This window comes from Mesoplodon mirus, assembly GCF_964341445.2.
Source record: "Mesoplodon mirus genome assembly, chromosome: 18".
NCBI lineage: Eukaryota > Metazoa > Chordata > Mammalia > Artiodactyla > Ziphiidae > Mesoplodon > Mesoplodon mirus.
In genome coordinates, this window is record NC_138994.1 from 17,416,533 (window position 1) to 17,428,606 (window position 12,074).

Consider the following 12,074-nt stretch of genomic DNA (forward strand, 5'->3'; position numbering starts at 1 on the left):
AGGCAGACTCTCAACCACTGCGCCACCAGGGGAGCCCAGATTATCACTTTTTAAATTATGTACTTCTTTGTATTTTTTTTTTTTTTTGCCAAAGACATGTATTACTTATATAATTTTTAAATTTTGTTTATTTAATTTATTTTTCGCTGTGTTGGGTCTTCGCTGCTGGGCGCGGGCTTTCTCTAGTTGCAGCAAGTGGGAGCTACTCTTCGTTGCGGTGCGTGAACTTATTGTGGTGGCTTCTCTTGTTGCGGAGCACGGGCTCTAGGCACGTAGGCTTCAGTCGTTGTGGCACGTGGGCTCAGTCGTTGTGGCGCACGGGCTTAGTTGCTCCGCGGCATGCGGGATCTTCCCGGACTAGAGCTCGAACACGTGTCCCCTGCATTGGCAGGTGGATTCTTAACCATTGCGCCACCAGGGAAGTCCATATAATTTTTTTAAATAGGTAAAAAACATGAATAACAAAAGCAGCACTGTAGCATTAGAATTGACTTGAACAGTTAGAGGTGCTTAAATACAATTTTGTTACTTTCCTTTTATTTTTGTGAACTTAAGCTTAAAGTATGTTATTGAAATGCCATGTAGATGAAGATTTTTCAAATATATGAAAACATAATAGGATTTCCATAGCCAGTTTTTCCGTATTTTAATTTTTTCTTTTTATTTCCTTTTCTTTTTATTTATTTTTAAATTTTTCCCCATATTTTAATTTTATATGAAGTTATTTTTAAGTACAATTCCATTTTCTACAATAATCAAGGATATAACTCCATTGGTCCAAAAGTAAATAGGTGAAGATTAGTATTTTTCACTTATAGGCAGGATATCTAATTTATTTTACTGTGACCTCAATTTTTAAAAAAATACCAAAAGAAGGGAAGATTGATTAGAGATCTTGCAATAAAAACTCCCAATTAGGGCTTCCCTGGTGGCGCAGTGGTTGAGAGTCTGCCTGCCGATGCAGGGGACACGGGTTCGTGCCCCGGTCCAGGAAGATCCCACATGCCGCGGAGCGGCTGGGCCCGTGAGCCATGGCCGCTGAGCCTGCGCGTCCAGAGCCTGTGCTCAGCAACGGGAGAGGCCACAACAGTGAGAGGCCCGTGTACGGCAAAAGAAAACAAAAAAACCTCCCAATTAGCATGAGATAGTGACTCAAATCCAAAATATATTTTGCTTCATCTTTTACTCTATACAAATTATCACAATTTTATTGCTTACTCAGCGTCTTTGAATTTTGTTAGTTTTATAAAATATAAAGTTTCAAAAACCTTAAAATCTTTTATTTGGAATCATGCCATGACAATAAATAAATTGCTATTCCCTAGAGGCCTAAACAGTTGAGTTTTTTCCCCTAACCCTTTTTCTGTAGACCAACATATTTCAGTAATATCATAGATTTGGAAAGAAAAGTTATTTTAAATTAGAATAAAATTAGAGTTTCTGTTTGTTAACATTTAGGGTACCCTTTAAATACAGAGTTGTAGAAAGACGGGAAGGATGTTTAACTGCCCTTTATTGCGTGATGTGATAATACATAGTGGTTTGGTGGCAAATGTCAGAATATCTCACTGGGACAGACATAAATTCTGGAATTCACTGAGCAACACTGAATTTCATTGTGATGTTAGGAATATGCCCTAATATCTTAATTCACTGGGTAAATTATTTAAGTTAGTGAATTCTAAGATTTTTCTCTTTGTTCTCTTGCTGAGTAACAAATAGTTGTATTTTTCTTCATGGATAGTTGAAAAAAGAATGTGAATAGCTCCTTAAAAGTTTTTATATTGATTACCTATTGAAATAATATTTTGGATATATTGGGATATTGGAATATCCAACATTGGGATAAATAAAATATATTCAAATTAATTTTGCTTATTTTTACTTTTTAAAAATGTGGCTATTAGATAATTTAAAATTACATATGTGGCTTGCATTTATGGCTCATGGTATACATATATATTTTTTTGGCCACGCAACGCGGCATATGGGATCTTAGTTCTGGGACCAGGGATTGAACCCATTCCCCCTACAGTGGAAGCATGGAGTCTTAACTACTGGACCTCCAGGGAAGTCCCGTGTTAGCGTATTTTTGTTCAGTGCTGATCTGGAGAACAGTACTAGTGTAATTTTCTTCCCTTGTAAGTAATTTGATTTTTGTTTGTCTGGATACCTTTTTTTCTTTAATACTTTTTAAAAAATACTGAAAAAATATTGTATTAGCACTGGTCATTCTGGGCCACACGTTGTGGTTGTTGTTTTTTTTCTTGATATTTATTTTTATTGTGGTTTAAAATACATAACATTAAACTTACCATCTTAACCATTTTCAAGTGTACAGTTCATTAGTGTTAAAATCTCTAGAACTTTTTCTTCTTGCAAAACAAACTCTGTACCCATTAAACACGAATTCCCCTTTTCCCCTCCCACTCATACCTTATGTTTTAAATATAATTTGGTTAAGAAATTATAGCCAACTAATAATGGAAAGCTTGCAGGTTATCTACTAGTCATATGTTTTTTCCCGTTAGCAAACAGGCAAAGAAGTGTTTTAGTGCAGTTCTTTTTCCCCTGCCGTTTCTGATTTTAGAGCGCAGTTCACACTAAGAAGCAAAAATGTGTGCAAATTGTCCAGAAGGCATTTTTTTTCAAGGATTGTTAGTGTGTTTGGTGTTCCCATCTGCTGATGTGGCCGCTCTAGGTCACTGTGCCCTGATCCACACCTCTGGGCAGCCTGGGCACACAGGCAGGATGCTTTAGCTAGGCTGCAGATAGCAAGTTTGCTCTCCCTCTAGTCTAACTGGGGTTATTAGCGAGGTGCATTTCAAAGAGAGGAAAAAACAAAATTTCAGTTGTCTTAAGTTTAATTTTCCTTTTACCTGATGAGGCATTTCTATTTTAAGTGCACCAAGGAAGATCAGCTTTTCCCAGGAACGTGGCATTGACGCCTCTCCTGAAATGAAAACTCCCCTTTTCATTTGCGGATTATTGACCTTAAGTTTAGGTCTTTGTATATGTGTGCTCTTGATTTCTAATGCTACAGTTAGCTCTGCACTGCTTTCTGGATGATTCCTTTTAACGTCACAGCTCCCCCCAGAATGGCATTTCCAATAGAACACTGTCATCTTTAACACTTTAACCCTGAGGCCATTAGTGCTCTTCTCTTGCTAGGATCAAATCTCCGTGGATTTCATTGTCCCCACATCCCCCACCTGACTGCTCCCAGGTACTGGAAACTCAGCGTGTCCCACATTGAGCTCAACCTGTACCACTCCAGACACCAAACCTGCTTCTCCCGGTTCTTTATTCATGATTTGGGTAAGCCATCCATCCATCAATGTGAACATCTTTCCCTTTTCTAATTTCACCTAATGTATAATAAATGTATAATGTCTAGTGTATAAAAAATATACTTTACTAAGGTTCAACAGTAAATGACAAATTCTTTGAGATGGCTGCATCTGCTTATGGCAACTAGGCACCTCCCCTCTCTATAAATTATGCACGTGGAAAATAGGGCTAGTAAGTGCTAGACATAAATAATTGATAATTAAGCTTTCCTAAAGGATGAATCGCACTGTTGTATCACTGCAGATGGCTGCCGTGTGTGTTTTCGTTTTGATGGGTAACTTTCAAGGGTTCCTCAGTGATTGCTTTGGATTTGGCTGCTGTTACTCTCAAATAATGTTTTCCTGCTTGTTATTTAATTAAAGAATTGCCTCACTTTGTGGCGAGTGATTTTATCCACGTTGTTTTGTTTAATAAATGTTTCTAGACTAAAGCAGCTCCATGTGTAGAAAATCCAAAAAATGAACATTTGGTTCCATTTTTCTGTTAGAACTTTCTTCTCTGTCTTCCTTGCTGTGGCTTCTTCACAGGCTGAAATTGCTGAATCTCATTTTTTTTTAGAGTTTGCTGTATACCTAAAACATTGAAACATTTACCTGAGCCGTATAACACATAAAGAAGACTTTTGCCGATTCATAAGTTCTTTGTATTAATCTAAGAACTGGGGTATATGAGAGCATCGATAAAGTATGTTATGGTAGGAGTTGTTCACTTTGAACAGCTTGCCTTTGTGGGAGAATTAGATTATAAAAATGTGGCTTAAGAAGCATTTTTTTTGCTGGAAGGGGTGTGGTGAAAAGGGAACCCTCCTGCACTGTTGGTAGGAATGTAAATTGGTACAGCCACTATGGAGAACAGTATGGAGGTTCCTTATAAAACTAAAAATAGAACTATCATATGACCCATCAACCCCACTACTGGGCATATACCCAGAGAAAACCGTAATTCAAAAAGAGACACGTACCCCGGTGTTCATTGCAGCACTATTTACAATAGCCAGGACATGGAACCAACCTAAATGTCCATCGACAGATGAATGCATAAAGAAAATGTAGCACATATATACAATGGAATATTACTCAGCCATAAAAAGAAATGAAATTGAGTTATTTGTAGTGAGGTGGATGGACCTAGAGTATGTCATACAGAGTGAAGTAAGTCAGAAAGAGAAAAAAAATACTGTAGGCTAACGCATATATATGGAATCTAAAAAAAAAATGGTACTGATGAACCTAGTTGCAGGGCAGGAATAAAGAGGTAGGCATAGAGAATGGACTTGAGGACTTGGGGTGAGAGTAGCATTGACGTATATACACTACTGAATGTAAAATAGTTGGCTGGTGGGAAGCAGCAGCATAGCACAGGGAGATCAGCTCGGTGCTTTGGGATGACCTAGAGGGGTGGGATAGGGAGGGTGGGAGGGAGGCTCAAGAGGGAGGGGATATGGGGACATGTATGCGTATGGCTGATTCGCGTTGTTGTGCAACAGAAACTAACAGCATTGTGAAGCAATTATACTCCAATAAAGATCTTTTTTTTTTTTAAAAAGCATTTTTTTAATTGAAGTATAGTTGATTTACAAAGTGTTCATTTCTGCTGTACAGCAAAGTGACTCAGTTATACATATACATACATTCTTTTTTCTATTCTTTTCCACTATGGTTTATCACAGGATATTGAATATAGTCCCCTTTGCTATGCAGTAGGCCCTTGTTGTTTATCCATTCTATGAGAAGCATTCGTTTAATCATCAGATTTGGAAAGTGTTCCCAGATGGAATGTGCAGTGTTACCCAAGCCTCCCTTGGTGACTTAGTGCCATCACGTCCTGGCACGGTTCTTCCTTCTATCTGGATAACGCAGATGGGGATTCTGACCCTGACTGTTGATTGCATCTGGTTAGTGTAGAGTTGAAAATATCCCTGCCTCCTGGCTGGTCAAGGTGGGGCAAAGAGAGCCTGTGTGACTGATGTCCCTGTAACCTTGGCCATTAGCACTGCTAATGAATTTGAGACTAGGGTTTGTGTATGTGTCTGTATCTTTCATAGCACTAAACCTGTCCAATTAAACTACATAATCTATGTGGTAGTTGGTAGGTAAAGCCTGGGGCAGTATTATTTAAATTTGTATTTTCCTATTAAACAGTCATTTTGAAACAAATATGAAAAACAAAGAGCCTTCCTTGTGGAGGGTTATGGAGGTATACACGTAGGTAGGTAGGTGCTGAGACTTCTGTGTATAGGTATGAGCTGGCTTATGAAAAATCTAGGCAAAGAAACGTATGTGTGTATGCACGCTGATACCTGCAGTTAAGATTCCTGAATAGGTGGAGAACAAAGAACAACCGCTTCCAGTGTAAGGAAAAAAATCAGGAACAAAACACATATATATGTTCATTAACATATATATATATATATATATATATATATAAAACATAGATATGTTCATACATTATATGTTCAGGTGCATTGTGGGGCCTTCTGGTCTTTTGCTTCATGGTATCATAGGCAGATCATGGTAAAGATTCAATTAAGAATGTCACAAGGAATACGGTGATCTATTTTATATTTGGTATCTTGGGTTCTTACTGCTATGATTTTGCTTATTTTGTGCCATTATCCCCAATCAAGAGAAGAAAATTTTCCTAGGGTTAGAAATTGCTCTAATTGTTTGTTGAAGGGTTAACCATTTTTTTTTTCTGCATCAGCTTTTTCGCTTGGCTTAGTTTGACTGGTTTCTGTTTGATTTTTCTGTCTCTCGCCCTCTAGGAAGCTATTTTGCCAGCCACTTCATTATGGGAGGAGAGAAGTTTGATTCAACTCATCCCGAAGGCTACCTGTTTGGAGAGAACAGCGATCTGAACTTTCTGGGGAACAGACCAGTTGCGGTATGATTGTAATCCATTTACATCCACGCGGGGCTAAGTGGCCCAAGTCAAATGGTCTTGTCAAAATAAGTTTGTAATTGCTGGCTCAGCAGTGTTTGTAGCTTGGTCTGAGTTGAGAGGGGCCCTGGGAGCCAGACCGCAGCCTCTTTGATGGATCAGGGTCTCCTGGCAGTAGAGGCCACCCCGTGGAAAAGTACAGAGTCTGCCTGAGGGCGAGGACAGCTCACAAAACCCAGCTCTCCTAGGGATCTGAAGCTCTGCCTAAATGCCACCTCTGCAGACTGCCCTTGCCCAGCCCCTAGCTTGCCCTCACCTTGCTTTTCGTTCCTCTTCATGGCACTTAATACCATATAAGCGTTTATTTCTGTCTCCTCCTGTTTATTATCTGCCTTCCCCATCAGAAGGTACATCTCACAGGGCAAGGGCTGTCCTACTGCTGCATCCCTGCACCCAGGACAAAACCTGGGACATTATGATAAGCCCTTAATAAAGATCTGTTGAATGAATGACTCAAAAAGTTCCCCTTGATATCTGATCTGCTATCAGACTGTCTCTCTCTCCATTCATTCAACTCATTCCATAAATGTTTATGGAGCATTTTCTCTGCACCCAGCCTGAGGCTTTGTAATAATAGCTTCCATATGGCAATTGAGTGGCTGCTGTGTGCTAAGGAAGGCCCTAGAGACTTCTCAGGCATTATTCCTAATCTTCACAAAGACCCACCTGACAGAGGATTTATTATCAATCCCATTTTGTAAGGGAGAGAAGTGAGGTTGCGAGAAAACTGAGTTTCCGAGAGGTGAACAGCGGTAATAGCCTTATATGAAGTGCATACTATGTTCTGGGCCCTGTTCGAAGTGCTTTACAGAAAGTTTTCCCAAAGTCACATAACTAGATGTGCCTAGCCAGAGATCCATAACCTTTCCACTGCTTCTCATGCTTCAAAATATCCTGCCTTTCTCCAGAAACTCCTGGTTTAGTGGGGCAGACAAAACATAGGAACAGGAAATGTTTCAGTAGCACGCAAGGCCCGAAGGGATGGGATTCTGTAGGAATAGGGAGTGGGGGAGGGGAGTGGCAAGGGCAGATGCTTCGGTGCTGGTGTGGAGAACAAGGCCTTGGAGGATGGCTGGGTGTTCACGAGGCGGGTGGCAAAGGGGCTTCCCGGGAGTGAGGTGCAGAGCCCAGGCCTGAAAGCATTCACGTTTCTGTTGAATCAGCTACCATTTACTGAGAAACTACCGTGGACCAGGTACTGTGATAGGCGCTGGGGATACAAAGCTGAAATGAGCATGGTTTGTTCCTCCCCTGGAACAAATGAGGAAGCCAGTCTGGCGGGAGTGGACCTTTCCTGATGGCGAAACAAGATTGGAAAGGTAGGTGGGGAATCCATTACCTCGAGACGTTTTCCACTCTCTCCTGTAGGCTCTGGGGAATACTGAAAGTTTTTAGGCAGATAAGTGCCCTGGAGAAATTATCTGTTTGTTTGTTTGTTTGTTTTTTAGGAAGGTTAATCTGGTGACTCTTCCATCTGGAGCTTTAATTTAAAAAGTTGTTGTTGGTGGTGGTGGCTTTCATTGTTTTCTTCCTTTCTATCTGGGGTGACAATCCTCCCCTTCAACACCTTCTAATTCTGAGTCCAATAGTACTTTAGAAAATACCAAGTCCTTTCTGCTTCAGATTCACTTATGACAGCTCACACTTATCAAATGTCTGTTCTCTGATTTTGCTGCTACTACCTTAGCCATTAGAGTGGAAAGATCTTTTTTTTTCTGATTGAGCCAGATAAGTACTCTTCCTCATTCACCGAGAGTCAGCTTATGCCTGGAAAATGCCCTTTCTTCTCACATGGACTTGCTGTTTGCGTCCATTTCTTCCTCCCTTTTTTCTTTCCTCTGGTGTCAGAATAGTTTATGTACTTTAAAAAAGTGTAGGGCCTCCCTGGTGGCGCAGTGGTTGAGAGTCCGCCTGCCGATGCAGGGGATACGGGTTCGTGCCCCAGTCTGGGAGGATCCCATATGCCGCGGAGCAGCTGGGCCCGTGAGCCATGGCCGCTGGGCCTGCGCGTCCGGAGCCTGTGCTCCGCAACGGGGGAGGCCACAACAGTGAGAGGCCCGCATACCGCAAAAAAAAAAAAAAAAAAAAAAAAAGTGTAGTTGTTTTTTTTTTTTTTTTTTTTACCTTTTCAGGCCATAAAGATTATTTTATTTATTTATTTTTGGCTGCTTTGGGTCTTTGTTGCTGTGCGTGGCTTTCTCTAGTCGTGGTGAGCGGGGGCTGCTCTTCGTTGTGGTGCGTGGGCTTCTCATTGCGGTGGCTTCTCTTGTTGCAGAGCATGGTCTCTAGGCACGTGGGCTTCAGTAGTTGTGGCTTGTGGGCTCTAGAGCGCAGGCTCAGTAGTTGTGGTGCACGGGCTTAGCTGCTCTGCGGCATGTGGGATCTTCCCGGACCAGGGCTCAAACCCGTGTCCCCTGCACTGGCAGGCGGATTCTTAACCACTGTGCCACCAGAGATGTCCCAAAGATGATTTTAAAACAAGGGAACACTCATTTAGGTTCATTTTGAGGTTTATGCCAGCTAACAAACCTTCGCAAAGTTTAACTGCCTTGTTTACACTTCTCTGTGAGCCTGTGAATGGCTGAGCTCTTTCAGGAGCACAGGAGAGCAGACTTGACCTTCACTTGCAGTCTGTCTCCCAAAGGAGCATCAACACTGGCCGTTTTGTTGTTGTTTTTATGAAGTAATCATTAACTGTGCTTCATGTTGCACAGAGCAAATGTTTTCAAAAGGCATCATGATTTCATGTTAAGAAAGCAAATCAGGGTCACTTCAAAGAGGGAGGTAGAAGCAGAGAAAACAGAAGAAATGTAGCACATTTCCCTTTGCTTTCCCCCTTTCTTAGTTAATAATAATAATAGCTAACATTTATTGAACACTTACTGTTTGCCAGGCCCGGTTGTTCTAAGTTCTCCATACATGTTCTCTCGTTGTGTTCTCACCCTAACAAGTCGGGTCCTGATTTGACAGATGAAGAACAAAGAGACACAAAGAATTGAAACAAAGATCGCAAAGCCTGGAAGTGACTAAATTGGGATTTGATCCCAGCAGTCCAGCTCCAGAGCCTGGGGTCCTCTGCCCTTTCCTGCTGGTCAGGTCAGGTGCACTCAGGACCCCTGCGCATGTCCTGTCTGTGAGTCTGTCTAAGTAGATCATCAAGTGAGGTTTGTGAGATATGGAGAGACAACCATCAGAAAGTAGCCAGCATGGCCATGACATGTTCTCCTGAGTGTCTCTTGACAGAGTCCATATCTGGTGTGTAATTCCACCTGCCGACCTGACCTGGGGAGTCCGCCGTTACCGCACGTCAGCTTGTTTAGGGGAAGGCCCATCGATTGAAGGTTGACTGGTCGCTTGAGTTCTGCAGAGCTGACCTCTACTCTCTAGTAACGTATCTCGGTGTCGGTAAATGGGCGTCAGGTTGCAGAGGAAAGAGAACAGCCTTATAAAGCCATCCAGCAGCTCCAGGCAGGAACAGCACCTCTTTCCGGAGAGATGGGGACAAAATATGTTGAAATAAATTATTAGATTAAATTATAAATGCCATAGACTTCCTGGCTTCTGGGTCTTGTTTTTCCTGTCATTTCTGAATGATCAGACTAAGATGAGTACCATTCAGTTATCGCTCAGCCTGTAGTTTTTACTGGAGCTGATCTCCCACTTAGGATAATCCATCAAAGTCAAATGTATTATCAAGTCTTCAGGTCAGATTTAAAGAACCAGATATATATAGAAGGATGTATATATAGAAGGATGGTTGAAGAGAGGTTGGAATCAAGATTGGAAGTTTTACGTACCTTAAACTCTTTGCAACCTTGGCAAGTCCATCACTCAGGCTCTCAAATTACCCACTTGTAAAGTGGAGGCAGTTCTGACTTTATAGGAATGTCATGCTTGAAAAATGCATTTCAACTGCTGGATGCAAAGAAGTATGGAGCAAGGTTAGCTGCACTCACTAGGCTTTCAGGTTGGTTATTTCTGCAGTTACTGATAGTTCTGGGTGGAGAGAATACCCACTGTTTTTTAAGCAACTGTCTTAAGTAGTGAACAGGGCTTCTGAAGGCCTTTCTGCCCTGGTCCCTATATAGAGGAGATAAGATGGTTGTGTTTGTACATCACAGTTGAGTAAAGGCCATTCCTCCCCTTCTTAGGTGGCAGAAGAGCTGGTGCTGATTTTTTTGGTCCTTTATTGCATTAGATCTTATTTTGTTGAGGTAAATTACTGCTAAAACTCTAAATTATTTGGAGGCTTAGTGACCTTAGGATTGTCAGATATCAAGTGTTCTCTTGACTCTCCCGGAGTTCAGATCTCTCCTGTCATCTGAGAGGAAGCAGCTGAGTTTTCGTTGGGCCCCTAATACTCCACATCCTCTTGTGTGTTTTGTCGCTTCTTCCTCACTCTCCCTACAGCCAGGCTGCACAGCTGGTGTTGAGAACCAAGGCGCACACAGGTGGGCTTTCCTTCTTCCTCTCATAGAGATGGACCCCCAAGTTGTGCTTAAATCCAGTTGCCATAAACTGAACGCTTTTATTCACATATGGGCAGGGAGAGCAAGTTAGTTAAAGGAACTTGGCGATATATCCATTTATGAAGCAAGATTTTACACATATAGAGCTTTGTGTTAGCCATGGTGCCGTTTATTCATTCAGTAAATACCTGTGAGTCATATATTGTGCTCGCAACTGGGAATGCAAAGGTGAGAAGGACTTGGCTCCTGCCCCGAGGAGCTCTGACAGAGTGGGGTGGGCAGATTGCCCCTGACTGTGATGGATCGTGGTAAGTTCTCCGAGAGAGACAGGGCCAGAGTAATCTGAAAGCGCAGGGGAGTGGGGATGCCCTCCACCCAGGGAACTGGCTCTGAGAGAGGAGTCCTGGAACCTGGAGGGATGAGCAGGACTTCCCGGGTGGAGACTGGGAAGGTCATTAAGGCAGAATTCACAAGCACTGCGAGAAAGCACAAAGATGCAGAAGTGCACATCGGGCTTCCAGAATGGCAAGTAGTCTGTAAGGACTGGATCGTGAGGGATGTTGGTGGGAGATGAGGTTGGAAAGACAAACTGGGCCCGTGTTTGAAGGGCTGTGAATATTGAACTGAGAAGCTTATAGTTTTCTATGGCAGTAGAGAAGGTCATAGTCATGAGTGGCTTTGCCATTGAGTAGCTTTGTGGTGTAGGTTAAGGTATTGGCCATCACTGAGCCTCTGTTTCCCCATCTATAAAAATACCCATCTTGGGGCTTCCCTGGTGACGCAGTGGTTGAGAGTCCGCCTGCGGATGCAGGGGACACGGGTTCGTGCCCTGGTCCGGGAAGATCCCACATGCCGTGGAGCAGCTAGGCCCGTGAGCCATGGCCACTGAGCCTGCGTGTCCGGAGCCTGTGCTCCGCATCGGGAGAGGCCACAACAGTGAGAGGCCCGCGTACCGCAAAAAAAAAAAAAAAAAAAAAACCCATCTTGGGAATTCCCCAGTGGTCCAGTGGTTAGGACTCCATGCTCTCACTGCTGCAGGCCTGGGTTCAATCCCTGGTCAGGGAACTAAGATCCCACAAGCCACACGTGTAGCAGCCAAAAAATTAAAAATTAAAAAAAAAAGAAAGTTAAAAAAACTATCCATCTTGCTGGAATATTTTCAGAATTCAAATAATGACAACTATTGTGATTTGATTTCCATTTTAGAAAGTTAGCTCTTTAAATCAACTCACAGTGTAGAGTGAATCAGAAAGGGAGGAGATTACGGAGACCAGTTAAGGGGTCGTAGTTTTAGTTAAGAATGAAAACTACCTG

The 12,074-nt window shown here is 42.3% G+C and overlaps 1 protein-coding gene across 2 annotated transcripts in view; it reads left to right on the forward strand.

The window, feature by feature from the left end:
• Window positions 1-12,074, forward strand: part of RNF157 (ring finger protein 157) — an 84,742-nt gene that overhangs the window by 16,621 nt on the left and 56,047 nt on the right. For both annotated transcript variants that reach the window (XM_082604712.1, XM_082604713.1), the window contains exon 2: window positions 6,116-6,234. In XM_082604712.1, coding sequence (XP_082460838.1) covers window positions 6,116-6,234 — 119 coding nt within the window. The remainder of the gene's footprint in view (window positions 1-6,115; window positions 6,235-12,074) is intronic.